The sequence below is a fragment of the Panulirus ornatus genome, chromosome 16 (genome assembly GCF_036320965.1).
Source record: "Panulirus ornatus isolate Po-2019 chromosome 16, ASM3632096v1, whole genome shotgun sequence".
NCBI classification, from domain to species: Eukaryota; Metazoa; Arthropoda; class Malacostraca; order Decapoda; family Palinuridae; genus Panulirus; species Panulirus ornatus.
In genome coordinates, this window is record NC_092239.1 from 36,935,956 (window position 1) to 36,954,658 (window position 18,703).

At 37.1% G+C, this 18,703-nt stretch overlaps 1 protein-coding gene across 2 annotated transcripts; it reads right to left on the bottom strand.

Moving 5' to 3' along the window:
* Positions 1-1,026: 1,026 nt before the first annotated feature.
* On the bottom strand, positions 1,027-17,388 carry LOC139754256 (uncharacterized). 2 transcript variants are annotated; one of them, XM_071671605.1, is made up of 8 exons: positions 17,257-17,388; positions 15,391-15,542; positions 13,942-14,063; positions 11,814-12,068; positions 10,871-11,152; positions 9,754-9,861; positions 8,030-8,116; positions 1,027-1,162 (listed from the first exon to the last, which is right to left on the bottom strand). In XM_071671605.1, the coding sequence occupies exons 1-8, from the start codon at positions 17,275-17,277 to the stop codon at positions 1,155-1,157; spliced, it is 1,035 nt and encodes a 344-aa protein (XP_071527706.1). In that variant the 5' UTR covers positions 17,278-17,388; the 3' UTR covers positions 1,027-1,154. The 2 variants fall into 2 exon arrangements, with proteins under 2 accessions (XP_071527706.1, XP_071527705.1); XM_071671604.1 differs by lacking the exon at positions 1,027-1,162 and having other exon boundaries at positions 5,477-8,116.
* Between the last annotated feature and the right edge of the window lie 1,315 nt (positions 17,389-18,703).

The following is an 18,703-nucleotide window of genomic DNA, read 5'->3' on the forward strand; positions in this document are numbered from 1 at the left end:
TGCTCCTGGCGCTACCTAGCTAACACAGCAAAGTGCGATTAGGCATGGAAAACATTATGTATGTATATATATATATATATATATATATATATATATATATATATATATATATATATATATAAAAACAACGATGTTACCAGACTCCGCCGGCAAAGGGTAACGCCGCAAGCGGTAAGTAATTCCGGCGAGGATGTCATTGCCTGCGGAAGGAAATGAATATAGCGTCGTCGCTGTCGAGAAGACCCATAAAAACGATACTGCGGTAACTTAATACCTTTATAACTACCTCGCAAACGCGGGAGACAGCGACAAAGCAAAATAAATAAATAAAAGTAAAACAAAGATTATCAGTCCTATATCAAGGCTTTTTACGTACAGCCCGTCAAAAACGAGCAAACCATACAAAAACCATGTATCGCAGAAATACGAAATGATTATATGAAAAGATAAAAGGAAACCTACTCGAAATTAATGTTACAAAAAACTGTGCGCAAAAACAAATACACCCCCCCCCCCCACCACTCCCTTCCTGTTGGCACACACGCCTCTTCTCACGCGATAAAAAACTCGATCAGTAAAAGAAACACAGTTAAACTTGTCATACTGTTTCTCTTTAGTGTTACAGGTCCAGATCCGTTGCTCTCAGAGCAACGTTAATTCAATTTGGTTTTGAATTCATGGTTGTAGATTCCACGCTGGTGTCACAAAGTGGGTAATCAACTATAATAGAGTGGAGAAATTGTAGACTCCGTTAGGGTGGGGTCAATACCTAGCAGAGGTGTTTGTTTACATCCATCTGTCACTCTCACTCGAACCGCACTACAACTGGTACGTCCACTTAAAAGAGCTGTCCATTCCCTACGAACTTTTGCTTGCTCGGTATTTCGCTCTATTTCTCGCTCTCGTTCACGCATACTCATTTCTCCTTTCCCTAAAAGCTTTCTATATCTTTCCTTTCTCATGTTGGCCTAATGGAACAAACTTTCCCTATCGCTTACCATTTTACCAAACCGGTTTACATTGTGCGTCCGCCCAGTCATCTAGGTCACTGCCTTCTCTCGCTGGCACCCACAGCAGACCAGAACCTTAACTGACAGGAGTAACATGACGTTTCCCAAAGTTCACGTCTCTGTCTCTCGTCTTCACCATCACCATCAGCGTCCTGCGTAATCACATTTTCAATTATTTGAGTGGTTAGCAAAACTGAGTGATCTGATGTTTTTCACGATCAATTTTTATGCAGAGGTCTCTAGTTTGGATTTCTTTAAACACACGTTATGAAATAAACTAAATCTTAACACTGCTTAACAGGATATGGAAATAGCTTCACTTACAGTAAAATCCGAGCACAACATTTATCCTGTTTAATCCTACATAAATGAGTAAACCAAGCAAAACACTGATACATCAAAATATAATTTCCCGCCAGTCTAGAGATGAAATTATATTCTCTTGGATAAATTCACGATCAAATAACATTCGAATTACGGGTTTAGATAAGAATATCCTTTGATTGGCTCAATCAACACTTCCTTATAGGTCTACTGTCAGTCAACAGATAATGGCCACCGAACCACAATGCGTGACGTGTGTAAACATAGTGAATATATATATATATATATATATATATATATATATATATATATATATATATATATATATATATATATATATATGAGGGGGAGGGGAAGGTTCAGCGAAGCAGCCTTTGCACAACTTTCCATTTCATCTACGTAAGTGACCATTACTTTCTTTTATCTTCTCAATAAATTCATTACATGGTGCATAGTCAGTTTCTACAATCTTAAGTGTAACACTACATTCAATTCATGTGTGGGTTTCTCCAAATTCGATTGTGAAGACTGTTGCTGGGCGATTATATCGTTACCTTTTGTCAGCTTAGGTTGAAAGCCTTACTTAGGTGGCAAGTACGAAAGTGATCAGGTTGTCCGAGTTTTTCCAAGTAGAAAAGTTTAAGCTAGAACACTTCCAGAGTGCTAAGAGATCGCCCCTGGCGAAAAACAAAAATGATAATCTAGCGTGACTCTATGCAGTCCCCAGCTTCGCCATGCATGAGTACCCATTCCGAGGCATGAAAGGAAAACTTACCTTAAAGCAATTCGTGAAAGTATTGTCTCAAGTTACATACGAAAAGTGAAAGTGGAAGATGAAAAAGTTTATTTAAATGATGCGGGGTAACCAGTTTCCGCTGTTTGAGTCATGTACAGGCAGCCTATGTTATCAGAGCAGGTGCTGTGTTTGTAATTCCTTCCTCTTCTGTTCCCGCAACATTAAATGCTGAATCAGTCATATAAAAGCTACCAGTACCTTCTTATAAGCCAAACCCCATGTCTAGAAAATCTCAAAGTTCGTATGACCGATGATCACTTTCGTATTGTTTGGGTAAAGTCTGACATTCGGCTGTTTATTAGGAATCTTACTATTTACAATGAAACAGACGGAATTCCAGTATACGGGCATTGTACAAAAGCAAGTTAGGTGAAAGTAAATGTTTGGATTACTGATGTACAAGTTTGTTGAATATGGAAAAGTGGTGAATGAGAGGTTGGTGGCATGTGCACAGCTTTGGACTGGGTATGAACAATGTGCATTCACGAGCAGTAGAGGATATGTGGATCAGGTGTCAGCTTTGAAGAATTTGTGAGAGAAGTACTTAGAGACAGAATTTGTATGTGCCATCTATCTTTAGGAAGCATATGATGGGGTTGATAATGAAGCTTTATGGCGGCTTAACCAATTTATGGTGTGGGATAAAAATTACCAGAATCATGGAGAAGTTTCTACCAAGAGAGTACAGCATGTGTGCAAGTAAGACTACGTGGCTCCACTAAAAGGTAGGTCCTGACACCATGGCTGTTTAATCTGTTAATGGTTTAGGAATTGAGAAATGTAAATGCTAGGGTCTTGGAGAGGGGCGGTTTTGTACTTTGTTGGGGTTAGGGGTCATGGAAGATGAGCAAGATGATGTTTCCTAGATGAGAGATATGGTGGAAGACTAAAGTGAAAAATTACAGAAGCAGATGTCAAGTTTGAGAGAGTGTGAGAGGAGAAACAATGTCTGAGTATGGGAGAATGTGAGAAAATCAGAGCTAAGAAAATAAAACTAATGTTATCAATTTTAGCAGGGGGGAGAGACATACTGGTATGAGTGAGAGTTTGAACAGAGAGGACATGGAGAAAGTGCAGTGTTTTAGATACGCAGGAATGGACATGGCAGCAGATGAAACCATGGTTGTTCAAGTAAGCCATGGGGTAGTAAGGGGGGCCAAGTCCTGAGTGCAAAGAGGTGTGTATGCAAAAAGAGGTTACTGTGTGAGGATAAAGGGTATGTATGATGACACAGTAGTCCCATCTGTGTCGTATGGATGCAAGGAATGGGCCCTAAATAAAAAGAATGCACAGGGTGGCTTTCTGGAAAAGAAATGTTTGCAGACATGTTGTGTGAGGAGGAATGGTCAAGTAAGGCATGACATTCTGAGAGGTGTGTGTGTTAGTTGGTGGAGTATTTTTGAGAGAGCTGAGGTTACACCAAGACTGAAAAGTCACCTTTAACAAGGCTGTATCATTGAAAGAATCTCATCAAAGAACTACTCACTGTAAAAGAATAAAGAACTACTCACTTTGAGTCTACATTTCTTTACTATTGGAAGTGGCTAGGCTGCACAAGTCTGATTAAGAAGGTCATGGGTAATGTAAATCTTTCATAAAATTGGTCCTGGAGTCCTTGAAAATGAATATATACATAATGTACTTTCCTCCCACAGGAACAACTTCTCTGAAACATCTGCGGTACACAGGAACCTGGCTGCATCTAGATCTAGCATTTTGAGCAATTTTTATCCTAATGCTACCTCAAAAAGAAACAATCTGCACATTAAAAAACAATTCTCAATAGATATTCAACTGTAGCAACCTCAAATATACTTCATCTCATATAAAAAATATATTCTTGGAATAACAACTATTTGTGAACATCATGATTCTCTAGTCATGCAAAAGCAAAGGAAAAATCTGAGGCGCTGTGGAAGTTTTTATGGATGGGAGAAATCCGAGTGTACAAAGAGCAACAATTATGCTTGAACGAGTACTTATCTTAATGCTCATTATAACTACAAAACCCATGAATATAAGTCATAACATGCGAAAATAAGAGCAATAGAGATGGATAGTTTGCAAAGAACAGTTGGTTAGCATTTCTGACTGTGAACCATGCATAAAAATCAAACCTTTGGAAGAGCAGACAGCTGATGGTCAACACAGGGTTTCTGTCTCTCTGTGCCTGGTCAATAAATTGGTACCTGGCTTAGGGCATTCCATTGCCTGTGCAAAAATTGTGGTGTGAAGTCATTGGAAAGACTTTATTATGGATGGTATGGTCATGAAGAATGTATGGATGATGGTAGGTTTAAGAAGAAAAATGGGGAGGAAGTAGTCCACAGAAGAGGTGAATGTATGTGGTGAGAGCCAATTATGGATAGGAATACTTCTGATAGAGAAGCTATAGATATGACTAGGGATAAGAGGCAATGGAAACATTCTGTGTATGGAGTCGTATTAATGATGATTACTGTCACGAATCTACTTTAGTGTGTAAAAAGAAAAAGCATCATTTTTGTAAAAGTGGCAGCCCACATTTCAAAGAGGAATGAGCTGAGGATGTTTGAGTGATGTAGACAAATGGAGTACTGACAATAGAAAAGAATTGAAGAAATTTCCTCAAACAAAATGGGGAGGAAAAGCATTAAAACTTCTTTTCTCACTCATGATTATGTACTTCAACAGCTAAAAAGTAACAAGAGACCTAACTTTCTTAACTCCCTTCACTTTCTGAACAAAAAATGATCACTAAAAGCATCTTTGTTACCCACAACAGAGGCCAAAAATCTGCAGTACAAGATCAAGCAAAAATCTGTGGGTTACTCATAAATGATCCTGACAATTAATTTTTAGGGAAACAGACAATCAAATAATAAAAAAAAATTCGCATTTTGACAATTGTCAGCTACCAGGTATCAAGCTTATTTAAAAGTTCCATTCTATATCAGCATCATCAACACGGCAAAAATTGCATCTAGTGGTAAATGTACCCACACAAAATCATGCATATATTGCTACTGGCACTGAAATAACAAACATCCACCATTTGCAACTAATAATAAATGGTTACGATTTCAAGGCTGTCAACTGTGGGGACTCAGCAACATCTACATAAACTATGATACCTCCCTCTTCCCCTCAACAGTTAAGCTATATTATTCTTTTCCTTTTTCATCTTTCCCTCTTCCTATGACCTTTCTGACATTAAGGGTCAAGTTTACATACTCCTGCTGATCTCTAACCAAATAACCTGTCTAATTTTTCATTACTTGCAACAATAGACAAACTCCTTAACCTGCATCTTATTTGTATTTCTCTCAGCCTCATACCCTGTATTCATCATAAAAAAAAAAACAAATATTTTGTAATGAATTTATTATGATGGCTTACAAGTCCTTTTTTCTGTCACCATGTGTTATTAATCACTCCCTTCTTTGCATGATGGCTTATCAAAATCTCTGAATATGAATCATAAAAATTAACATAAATGGTAAAAAGCCTAACACAGTAAAAGCAAGCCAGAAAAAAGAATAGTGTGACACCAACAATCATTCAAACTTGACCATATGAGAGGGCCACAGACTGGACACAAGGCTGACTTAGATATACATGTCACCTTATTACTCAGTGTATGCAACCTAAAGGGCAACTGCAATAATTTCTATTCACATCCATATGAACTGATCCTGAAATAGAACACATTCTAAGGACCTATCCTCAACATCTGAGAGATTGAATGAAGCAAAGGTTTGTAAACAAGCCATTTAATGGCCTTGTAAAAAAAAAAAAAAAAAAAAAAACTGGCCCCTTCAGGAAACTGACAAAAGACCTACATCACTGCAATCACAATTCAGGGCAATATGTAATCAAGTAAATCACATACAGAATCCACCTCCAAACTTCCAAGTCCACTCATTAGTAACTACAATTAGGAATGAATGCAGTTTATATCCATTCTTTGGCAATTCACTGAAACCAACAATTCTCTGTTAAATTTCAAATACAAGAAATTTGGCAGTACAGTACTGAGACAAATATCAACCAACCATGCTTTATATACTAAATGGCCAAGTTTGTGAGCCTGTATATGTGTAGATAACTGCAAGGAATCTGGACTAGAATTATTCTTACCAAACAGATGTTAATGATAATCCCCTTGACCTAAAATGCAAATACACTCATGAATAAAGTCACTACCATAGGAGTGCAACTGCTGCTCCAGTCATCTGAACTAAATAAAATGCTAAGAACTGCAAACTAAGGCATTACATTCCTCAATTTTCCAGGACTGAATTTTGGATACAATCAATCTTAAAAACAAAATCCCTTACAAGAGCAGAGGATATTACTTGATCGCATAAAAAAGTTAGAACTAGTAACCTTACAAGTTCATGACCTTGATATCACTAGCAACATAACACTTTCTAATGTAGACAGGCCTCCTCTAGAGATCTGTTGCAGTTTGATCAACCCCATCAAAAGGAAAGATCATCATAATGCCTGCTTCATCTACTCTACGAGTAGGAGTGGTGGCCCTTGGATGAAACACTATGATCATAATATGGCAAACATTCTACATGTCATCTTGCTGTACAGCATGCAAAAAGACTATACGATATGGTCAAAAGAAGGGAAAATTATATAAAAACTACATTCTTACATGTAATAAAGGCAATATTCTTACACCATCACCAAGTTTGACATATCAAAATTTTACTCAAAATCTAACCATTTACAGGGATATCTTAAACATAAGTAGTACACATGATATCTGATGTAAACTACCATTATTCCCCAAGAATCAAACCCAAGTGTGGTAACCAGGCTACCTGGCTACTTCTACCTAATGTTCCTAACTAATGGTCAAACCTACTCCTAATACATTATGCTCGTGCTAAAGTCCCTACCTACCACTTCTACCTAATATTTCCACCAAATGTTCTTACCTACTACTTGTCTATTACTCTTACCATTTTGCCAAAAGGCTGGGCTAACATATGCCAATGACCATAAGAAAATTTAGAGTTACGGAGAAAACAGAGTTAAGTGTTATCCAGTGTTCTAAAAAACAAGGAGAGACTGCGTGTCTTTGGACAAAATGCCAACAGTCCACATGTGGGTGAGGCAGAAAGAAAAGACAGCTGCCTGGATCAGATGAGTGCAACTTAACCAGTGAAGAGCTGGCTCATGAAGCAGCTGTCACTAACCCTCCTGATACCTAGGCAGTTAGTACAGATCATATACCTTCCTGGTTGGTGGCTGCCTACCAACTTGGGGTTTAGTGGTCCATAGTTTACATCAGATTTCATGTGTACATGTTTGAGATATATATGTATGCACATTACTGTAGTGCCTTGTGATTCGATTAAAAAGCCTTCCTTCCTTGTCCACAGTGAGAGCAGCAGTATTTCAATCTTGCAAGGATGCATGACGCATCAAGATATGATTACGAAGGGGATGCCATTTTAAGCTCACCGTAAACTAGGGGTTAGGCTACCTGACTGCCACACAGATGGACTGGCATTCGATTGTCAGGGTAAAGTAAATGGTTTACATTTACAGTTATCTTCAGGAAGAGCTTAGGATTATTCAACTTCAATGTACTGTAAATGTATACCAAAGAAAGTAATTGCAGACAGATCCCACGAGCAAGTAACACTGCTCTTACTACATCAGAGTACAAAACAATGTTAATCATTCAACTTTTCTATATTTGTATATTTACTTGCCACCAGGAAGACCTGCTAGAAGCATCACCATAAAACAAGTACTATACAAATTTTTAATGGGGCAGGACTGGGAGAGGTACTTTTCTTTCAGAGGAGATAAGTGCAATCAATGATACAATACCAAGAGTGTGAGTATTTAGGAAAGATAAATTACACTTGCAGGAGATAAGATGGTAGAGTACCATTATGATCAGCTACATCCTGAGCGCCAAAATCTTTCAGCTTCTCGGCACATCCTGTTTTCCGTGCTCCACTCGCCAACCAAAGAGCTGAAAATAAGCATAAATGCATATAGAGCACAAGACAGTGAAATCAACAAAGCTGAATTTGTAGTTGTAAACATCAAACTACTTCAAAAAAATTCTACTTTCTTTAAACCAAAAAAAATTCATTATTCTAGCATTTTTGATCACTATCAGCTTATGTACAAAAAGAATGATGTCTTCTTTCAAATAAATAATTTGTAAAATGCCACTCAGCTAATCTAAACTTTAAGATGATCACATGATAAGTAAATATGCACTAAAATTCTTTTTGCAAGGCTTTAAGAAAATATACAAAATTCTTTTTGCAAATGCCCTCAACAAGAGTTTCTGATTAATTCAAAAAGGCTTTGAGGCCAGAGTACTTGGAGGGATTTTCATTTTTTCAATAAGACTATGTGCTGGGCAGTTTTATTCAGCCAAAGCAACTGGATGTTCACATGAGAAGTCCAATCACCCAACAAAATATTCATCACTTCTGAAAAAAAAAAATTCTCCCATTCCAACAATCCCACAACCAGCATGTATGGCAAACACTATCGTAACACAAAACCTATATAGAAAAACCACAACCAAAGGTGCTCCTGAAAAGCACAGGGCTTAACTACATTTCCTGCCCTTGGGGCAACCTTGGTTCCTGAGTGCTTCATGGTACAGCAATGATTAAGATGTACAAGTGATTCTAACTAAACCACTGTGACCTGGGGATTATCCTCCTCAAGTTGCTGCCAATAGCCATAACCCTATAACAACAGTATCTACACAAAAGAAAATACCCTTTCTCCCATGACTGATCTACACGAGCCAATTCTCTCCCAAAATGTTGATCAATGTTAATCCAACAGAGTCAAAATTATGGAGGCTTAACAGTCTGAAGTCCTACCCAAGGAATGAAACCAGTGTGATTCTAGGGTAACATTCTAGTCTCTCCCTCAGTGAACTTCCCCATTAAAGGACACACACACTAAGCCTCCATAGGAATAGAAAAACAACACAATCAGGGAACAAAGTAGGAGGATGGGGAGAAAAGTTATTAATTGCATAACAATGTCAATAAATGTACAAATCACAAATGAACATTATACACAATAACCTGACTAAATCAGAAAAGGATACAAAATATTGCACCCTTCCACTGTGGTTATGAATATTTACCATCATTCAAAAGTAAAAATGCAAAAAACAAAAAAATCAACTGTGAGGAGAAACATGAAAAATCTCGAGGTCAGTGTCATAATGTGGCAACTAATGCCAATGTGTCTCCAGGTACACTAGATTTTTTGATATAATGTAGTTTCATGCTATGGTAAACCTATGAACAAACAAATGAAAACCACAAGATGTTTCTGAACGTTAGAAATAAAAGGTAGGCAAGCTCAAGCCAATGTCAAATAACATTCAGTACCAAGCAATGCCAGGTAGCAATAGCTTGGGACCATCTCACTACTGTGCCATGATATCACAGACCTTAGGGGACTTGCTATATAGTCGTTGATGCCTGTGAATCCCCCTATATACACATCACCTTAGAGAGTTGAATAATGCTTTTATTCCAAAGCAAGCAATATCTCTCAGGGAAGGTCAAAGGGCACTGTCATGAATCATGAAAATAAATGGATATTTTGCACACTTTGGACTCTTACCTGTCCTTCCATTGCTATCTTGAGTATTAACTTCACAACCCATTTTTATTAGCATCTCAACCATAGCTATCTGTCCCTCCCTAGCAGCACAATGTAAAGCTGACATTCCTGAAATGAAATCAGATGATTATAAAAACATTATGATAAACAACAGAAATACTTCAGCAAAAATTTTCAAGGAAAATTGGTTTTGTAGATCAAAAAGACAGTCGAGTTTATCTGCATAAGCTGGCTGGGAAAATTTATACAAATAGTTGGTGCTGAAAGGACTTATTTTACATAAGGCCTCTTTTGCCTACTAGCCCAGTACTTCAGCAACAGTTCATGCAATTATATAAGAGGATAAACAGGTGGCTTTTCTGCTTTGGCACTGTGGCATCCACAATGAAAGTCTGAAAAGCCAATAAATTTACAAAAGACCTGTTGAACTGAAACAAGATTACCTGCTGCAGATTCTGATGATATCTACTCATTTCCATCCATTCACTGACAACTTACCAAAAGAATAATAATCTATTCTCATTATGAGTTCTTTTATCCAGTTTTCTGACATTGAGACAGAGCATTCTGGTATTCAGTTTATAGATAAGTTGGTGTCTATTTGAATGAAACCTTTCTCCTAAGATTTATCCTATTCTTTTTTGTTACCTCCAGTAACAGTTGGTGACTGCGGTGTGTGATACTTTTTCCAGCTACGGAAGAAGAATGCTAGGAACATCTATGGCTAACTAGTGGAATCAGGCATTAGTCAATTTCAGACGAGGGTGTAAAATAATTAAAAACAGTAAAAAGACAGACTTTGCAATAAGTATGAAATGCAACTAAGGAGAAATTCAAGATGGTGGTTTAGCAAATACTGGACTCTGCCTGCTTTTGGTTAAACCATGAGTGACAGGTCACCTTTGGCAAGTATGCATCATTAGGAACAGTCTTGTCAAAAAACTTCTCAACAATGGAGCTCATGGAAAAGGAATCCTGGAGTAACTCTCGGACCTTTTCAAGAAAGGGATACTGGGACAATTATGAATAAATGAATCATAATGAAGAAGCTTTTATATGACCCATCTTGAGGTATACCAGAGCCCAACAAAATACAAAAGGAAAATATCTAACTTACCTGTCGATGACAAGAAATTTACGTCCACTCCATATGTTTCAATTAAGCTTCTTACAACTTCCAAATGACCAGCTTCTGCTGCAATGTGAAATCCAGTTCTTCCAGTTTTGTCACGAGCATAAATATTAGCTTGGTGCTCCGATATAAGCAATCGGGCAATATCCATGTGTCCCATGCAGAGAGACTCCATTAAAGGAGTGTTGCCACAGGCATCACTTTCATCCCTTGTATAGTTACCTCGGGACAACAGACATCTGACTGTTAATTCATGTCCATGCATGGCTGTGAAATAAATATGAATATTTTCATCCATTCAATATATAAATTTTTCAATAATGTAACACAATGAGGAATCTAATCAAATACAGTACTTAGTTACCATGCAATGTCTTTCTATGTCATTCCATTCCCAAATAAATGGGGGGGGATTAGGTACAGAGCCTCCACATCAATCACACACTTTTTTTTTCTATATCAGTCTAAGTCAAGCATATTCAAGTGATACTGGAGCTTTTACACTTATTAGAGCACCTTTTCTTCACTTTATGCACCAAGATGATTTGTCAATTCAGCACAAGGTCTTCATCTATACCACTTTCATAAATACTGATTTGTCAGGTGGACCCAAGTTATTCATTCATACCACTTCAATACAAACAGTGCTTGCTTCCAGTGCATTAAAGCTCATCACTCTTCTAACATTTTCATATGAAATATCCCTAGCTCTGATCAAATTTCTCCCTACATTCATCTAGCTCCTCTGTGGTCTACCTCACCTCTTTGTACATTCTAGTGTAATAAAATATGCTTTCTTGAGAAGCCTATTATTTAGCATGTGTTCTACAGGAAAATACCATAATGAAAGAAACAAATAATCAACATAAAACTTATGGTAAATACCTGATAACCATTAATTAAAATACTGTATGTATCACAAACTTACCTGCCGTGTGCAAAGGAGATCTTCCATTCTTACTGACAGTGTTCCATAGTGTATTGTCAGTATCCAGTAAATAATTTATTATTTTTTCATCTCCTTCTCTGCAAGCAAGATGGAAACTAGTCCAGCCATCTTTATTAACCAAGCGTATATTGGCCCCATTTCTTATGAGATGTTCAATTATTTGAAGATTTCTCTTGGTGCAAGCTAACATTAATGGCGTCCAATCAGCACGCTTCAGAGGGTCAATACTTGCACCTGAAATGATCAGTGTAAAATCTAGCTTAAAGATTTCAATGTGATTGTCATAACTTATTTTCAATTACTTGGTATGCCTTTTCAACAATTCTGAGAAAGGTTGTACATTCAGAATGATCTCTCAACATACCAGATGTTAACCCTCTTCACATTTTTGGTGCCAAAACCTAATGCTAACATTCTAAGTGTTAATAGCTGTACATTATATGTCACCAAGGGTTCATGTCTTCTGGTTTGGAGAACATGTACAAGAAGCCTGCTGCATGAAATGCGGGAAAGAATGCATGCTGCCTCACCACAAATCCTGCATGCAGGAGAAAATGGCTATATCCAGAATAATGCAATTCATAAATCTGAAACATTATATCAAGTAGCGTCCCAATGCAAATGTGAAAAACTAGAAAAAGTGCAATACTACATCCTTAACAAACATAGCACTATAGTTATGAATACAAAAGTAGGAAAAGTACAAGACAGTTTTATTTCAAGTTAAGGGCTGACAAAGAAATGGAAAAAATGAAAAAGATCTGCATAGGTACGTGTGTGGGCATTTATGTATATACATGTGTATGTGGGTGGTTGGGCCATTCTTCCATCTGTTTCCTTGCCTGGGAGATAGAGATTAAGTGTAATATAACAGAATCAAGTTTGACAGTACAGAATGATGAAGGATGACTACTATAAACTGTCCTCCTCAGAGATCTATGTATCAAAAGTGCCATCTTAGGGAAATGGGGACTGATAAAATTGAGAAATAATGGAGGTTTGTTGTATTTGTGCAGTGAACATTTTATGCATTAAAGAACCTTGTTTTGACATATGATTCACCTACATACTTGGTAATGACATGTAGGTCATGATAATTTTCTAGATTATCAAAACCACTTGACTCGTACCTAATCTTTCTTACTTACTCTGAATACTATACACTTGATGAAGGTGCTTGTTTGGGAGTCACAAATGAAGAAGACAACACTTGCTTTAACTTACAAAACTACTGGTAAGAAGACTGAGGAATGCCACTAAGTATACTGAAGAGGGAAAAGTAGAGGGAAGGTAGTAAAAAGAAAAGGAAACATACCCATGTTTGATAGATCATGTGGAGTTTGAGAAGAGTACGAAACAAATCATAAGTGGTGGTATTGTGGCATAGATGACAAAAGAGACAAAATTATTATTGTTTGAAATAAGCCTGGAGACTCCCATGGCACTGCTCTCACAGACAACCATGATGAGCTGGTTCATACAAAACTACAGTAGAACAATGTAACAGCAGAACTATGAAGAAAATATCTTTATTGGTAGCTGTAAAACTAGAATGAAAATACTGAAGTGGGATGATATTTCACAGGCACTTTGAGCAGTCTCTGTACCATGACTTAATAAAAATAATCAGTATCAAAGACCAACTTTGTTGCTCATATCTGCCTTTATATGCCTATCCAATACTAAAAGTAACAGGCTTTTGATTATTCCACTTGTTTACATATCAGTACAGTATTCAACTGGCATATACTTTCATTTTGGGAATTTATATTAAACCAATAAAGGGTATCTTCCGTACCTATTATTACTTAATGCCTTCTCTTTGCAGAAAAAAAAAAAAAAAAGGCAGTTACAATCAAACCCAAAGTGAATATATGCACATGCAGCTTTTTGATAAAATATCAATCTGTGCAAACCTGCTCATTCTGTTCCTCTATGACATATATATTACTCCCTAAGAAGACCACTTACTGTACACTATCAGTGGTCTCCTTACCAACAAGTCTATCAAAAGTAAAGGTGTACTGTACATAAATCAATATTTCAGATTGAAATCTAGATTACTCTAACACTGTAACTATTGTTATAGATTTTTCAAAGCCATTACCATGATCTAAAAGGATCTTCACTAGGGGGAGATGTGATGCCTGCACAGCCGAGTGTAATGGTCGCTTGCCATCAACATTTTGTTGCTCCAGACAGATATCACATCCATGCGACAAAAGCCAGCTGTAAAAACAATTTCTATCTGTAAATAAAGTTTAGCAAATGCAAGGTTATTAAATGTAACAAAACCATTCAGTCATTAATTGTGACCTGTTTTTAATTTTAATAATTCTGGTAATTTTGACAAAGAAAATCTTAAAAATTACAGCAGCAAAGATTATAACATTGTCATGTCATCACTGCAAAGAAAAAGAATCTCATGACATGATAAAGCATACAGCTTATCTGACTAGATCCAGGTGACCATTATGGCAATCACAATATCAAGATAACTCCTTTAATGAGAGGGTGGAATTCTTTTTCTTTGGGATGTAAGGGAATCTCATCAAACAGTTTGTGATCCATTCATATCCAGGAATGAGAGCAGGATCGTATTAGAATTACCCAAGTTCCTGTCTAAATTCTTTTCAGATTCACATGCAAGAAGCCAAGCTACCTATACTCAGGGAACAGCACTTCCATCACCTCACCAGTTAAAAGAAGCAATGTCCCCTTTTCCATTCCCAATTAGAAATGCATCATGCAGCGACTTTTGGGCGAAACTTTTTGTATATCTTCAGAAACAGACCCTCTGTGCTGTCAAGGAGACAGAGAAATAGGACCTAAAACAAACACATGAGACTGCACAGTGTTAGCTGTGTCACCAGTATCATAAAACTGCAACAGATGGTGTAATAGCAGTCATCACCATAACACTGCGGAGTCATCATCATTGCACTGCACCAGAATGCATACTGCTAAGTCAATGATCATAATGCACCAGCCTTGATAACTGGCCTAAACTTATTTGTTTTCCCTCATAATGCATCCCTTATACAGGCAAAGCTTTATTCTCCAGCATCTGCTGGACCCAGGTAGTGCCTAATGTGAAAACATGCTGGTTATAAGAGAATTCCCCTCAATATTTTACTGTAAAAATTTCTGACAGTAAATTGCCATTTTCAAGTACACTGCACAGTATTTCATATATTCATACAGGATACCATCAATTGTCTTAAAACATTATTAAAGGTGGACAAACTAAAAACACCACGTGAAAATGGTGTCCCTTCTGATCACTTCAGTTTGGACAGTTCATGCTGTGTTTTGCTTGTTCTTTTTACCTTGAAAAAGCCATTTCTGATCCTGATTTAGCAAAAAAAATCCCAACATGCACTGTGAACAAACTGAACATGCTGGTTAAAATCATATGGGTATCAATTACCACAGTCTGCATTAGTACAAGGAGATACTGGAAGTTTGGATGCAAGAGCTTTCCAGTTAGTTAAATGCCAAATAATAAAGCTTTTACTGAATAATGCTAACAGTGACAAAGATTCACTAGACCTACCCCATGACCTGTGTACAGCCAGCTATAGCAGCAACATGAAGTGCTGTGTCACCAGATTTACTGTGAATGCACTTTTGCCAATCAACTTCGTTATGACAAACATGAGCCTCCAGCCACGACAAGTCACTCCTCTGAACTGCTGACAGAACATCCTGAAATCCATTATGCATCTATGTACATAAACATACATTTTTTTCTTAAATGTGGGTCAGAAAGAAACGAGAAATGTAGGTTTTAAAGAATGAAATATCTTCCTACTATAGGCAGAACACTATGAACAATTAAGAGGGTGCTTTATCAGGATGAAGATTAAAACACAGCCTTACCAAAAGTATATCCATGAAGATTCAAATCCTTCAATTATCATGATTCATACAAGGCCAGCATATGCTTGTTAAAAGCGATTTAATGAACATACAATCAAAGCCCTGGCACAAGATGTCAAAGCAGAAAGGGTGACGTGTTGCTAAGTGGCCACCTACCACCATCACTGACTGACAGCCGTACTGGAGTCAGTGCTTCAAGCCTGTTACTGTACGGGATCAAGACAATTTTGGAAATGAGGAAAATGGCAAGGAGAATAAATATGCTAACCGAGCTCTACAAATGGAAAAAAAACATTTCCTCTAAACAAAATTTCTCATGAAAGGATGGCCACTTGAAAAAAGAGGAACTAAAAGATAAATCAATGGATAAGCTAAGAATCAAATTTGCCTTTTATAACAATCTGTCCTCCATTCCAAATGATCTTCTGAAGGGGAAAACCATCAGGTCTCCTTCCCAAGTACCTCTTCCTTACCTTTCCTCCATGTTACTCCCTCGTATTTACTTTCCTCTTTGACTGCTGAGGAATCAACCTCTCCCCTTTTTATATCAGTGGCATTGTCCCTTAGGATTCTGTTCCATTTCTTACACTCTTACTTTTTAACTCAGACTTCCATTCTTCAAGAGATCACCAAGTTCACACATACTCTGATGACAACATATTCCTTAATTTCTTACAAATCCACAGCATATTACCAAAATTTCTTCATAAACTCATATTTGAGCTGGATATCCCCACAGGGAAAACAAAACCTGGTCTAGTTAATTTCCTCTAACATCCAATATCTGCAAAAGTGCAAAGGCAGCTTCTTATTGCAGCCATACTTAGCCATGTGGGGGAAGGAAGGAGATGGCAATGCAGTTGGTGTTCTTCAAAAGTCACAAGGAAAAATAACGATAAAAGGAGCAGAGTTCTTATAAAATCTACAGATTTCAACAGGAATTTCATTTAATTCTACATTAATTAAACAAACTTTTCCCTGATTTTTCATAACCCTCCCCATTATCATTGACACAAGATGCTTCAAACCACATTCTGCCACTTTCACAGGTCTACACAAGGTCTACTATTGACAAAACAATACATAACAGTTGTAAAGTTATTCTCTGTGGTGAGCCTTAACTTTAACACAATTTATATCACATTTTACCTTGAGATTTTTCTTTATTAGTTGTGCTTATCGGATGTACGATAAGCAAACATGCCTCAAAGGATAAAACTTTTGTGAGGATTTATTCTGGCGAAACAATTAGTCTAACTTCCGTCAGAATGTTATGGTAATGTGCCTCTAAAATAAACTTTTACCATAAAACTCCTCAATCATTTTGGATTTATACACGTCCTTTCGTCTGGTTAATCAAATATATCATGCTTTCATAATACAAGATTCCATATACAACCTTGAGAAAAAACTTGTAGCCTTACACTGAACCACAAACAAGGTGGCCTTTACCTCTACCAGGTTTATTGTCCTTATAAACCAACAGTATTCTAATCCTTTACTGCTGTTTGATCACTTGAAAAGCAGCTGTAAGCCTTACCGAATCAGACTGAGAAGACATGATTAATCTTGTAAATAAATTTGCGAAAAGTTTATGAATCGGCGGCACAATCAAAACTTGTAAACAATGGGAAGGTGGACGCACTCACATCAAGACACTAAATTCAGATTTTTTCCCTAAATTTTTGGTGGTAGTTCGATATTTTGGACAATATATTTCAATTGTTCCTTTCACTAACTACTTGATATAACAGAATTCTTTGCTATGCTGAAAGAACTTTATTAATCCTAGCTTTACATTATACTTCTTAGTACCTTTGTGTGTACATTTGGTAATGATTCTTTTTCATTGCAGTAGAGTACATTTATAGTATTACTTTATCTTTCCAGCTATATTATTATCATACATTTCTTTTTTAGATAGTAAGTGGTTTATTTCCTGTCAATGACAAAGGAAAAGTAGTTATATAAACTCAGTGAAGCTCACAAGGTCATTGCCTGAATGTGTGCATAAAAACATTCCAAATAATGGAGCATTGATTAGGTGCAGATGTATCTTACTTGATTACCTGTACATGGCTTTTTAAATAATAGTATTACTTTGGACGTATCTTATTATCAGACATTAATCGAGTATTCAACGAAAAAAAAGTTTGGCTTCATAATATTGATTAGTGATATATTAAATACTGCAGCGTAAGATTTCAGTTACCCTCGTGTAATATATCTACCGATTTCTTTTTTCAGTTACCATTTAACCCGATTATATTTTTAAACTTAAATCTCAAAACACAAAAACCTTTGACAAAGTTACCTTAGCAATTATAGACATTAAAAGCGGAGTCTAGGGTGGTCAGGTCGTAGGAGGGTGGGATGCCACGCAGCAAAATCGTGTACCACATCATTCGTGGGTCATTACTGTAACATTCATATCACATGTGCGAACGCGCTCTAGGGAAGGTCGGGGCCAGAGAGAAAAGTGGAAAAATATGGGTAACAAATCAACGTTAAATCGGTATGTACAAGTATCTGCAGTTAATGGCGAGCTGCTACTATTGTTGCAGGATCAGGATGAGTAGCAAAGTGGAGCATCAGTAGAGCTCCTGATGCCGCTGGATCCCTTGAACTACTGCAGGAAGAGACACTGATGCCGTGTCCTGCGGAGCGACTGCAAGGTGAAGTGGCAATCATGGGTCTCGTCAGGCTACTACTACAAGAGGAGACAACGATGCTGAGTCCTTTGTGATGGATAAATGTATTTTTAAATGTCTATCTGTGACGTAGTCTAACCATCCATTACAATGTTCATTATATTGACGACAAAATCAAAACCAGTGATGTTTTGTTATTTTCGTCATCATGTAACTTGACATGCCTAACGATCGTATATCATCCGTCATAATTTCGGAGTGTCTTAACTTTGGTAAACAAAAAAAGCTTCTTCATTTCGCTTGGTCTATATATAATACTCTCCTGCCCCTAGAGTC

What these genes read in the sequence shown, in the direction of transcription:
- LOC139754256 (XM_071671604.1), bottom strand. Translation starts at nt 17,277, where the DNA reads ATGTCTTCTCAGTCTGATTCG. An exon ending in TGTCTTCTCAGTCTGATTCG is followed by an intron (nt 15,543 to 17,256) that starts GTAAGGCTTACA and finishes AATGGATTTCAG; the next exon opens with GATGTTCTGTCAGCAGTTCA. An exon ending in GAAGATCCTTTTAGATCATG is followed by an intron (nt 12,069 to 13,941) that starts GTAATGGCTTTG and finishes TGATCATTTCAG; the next exon opens with GTGCAAGTATTGACCCTCTG.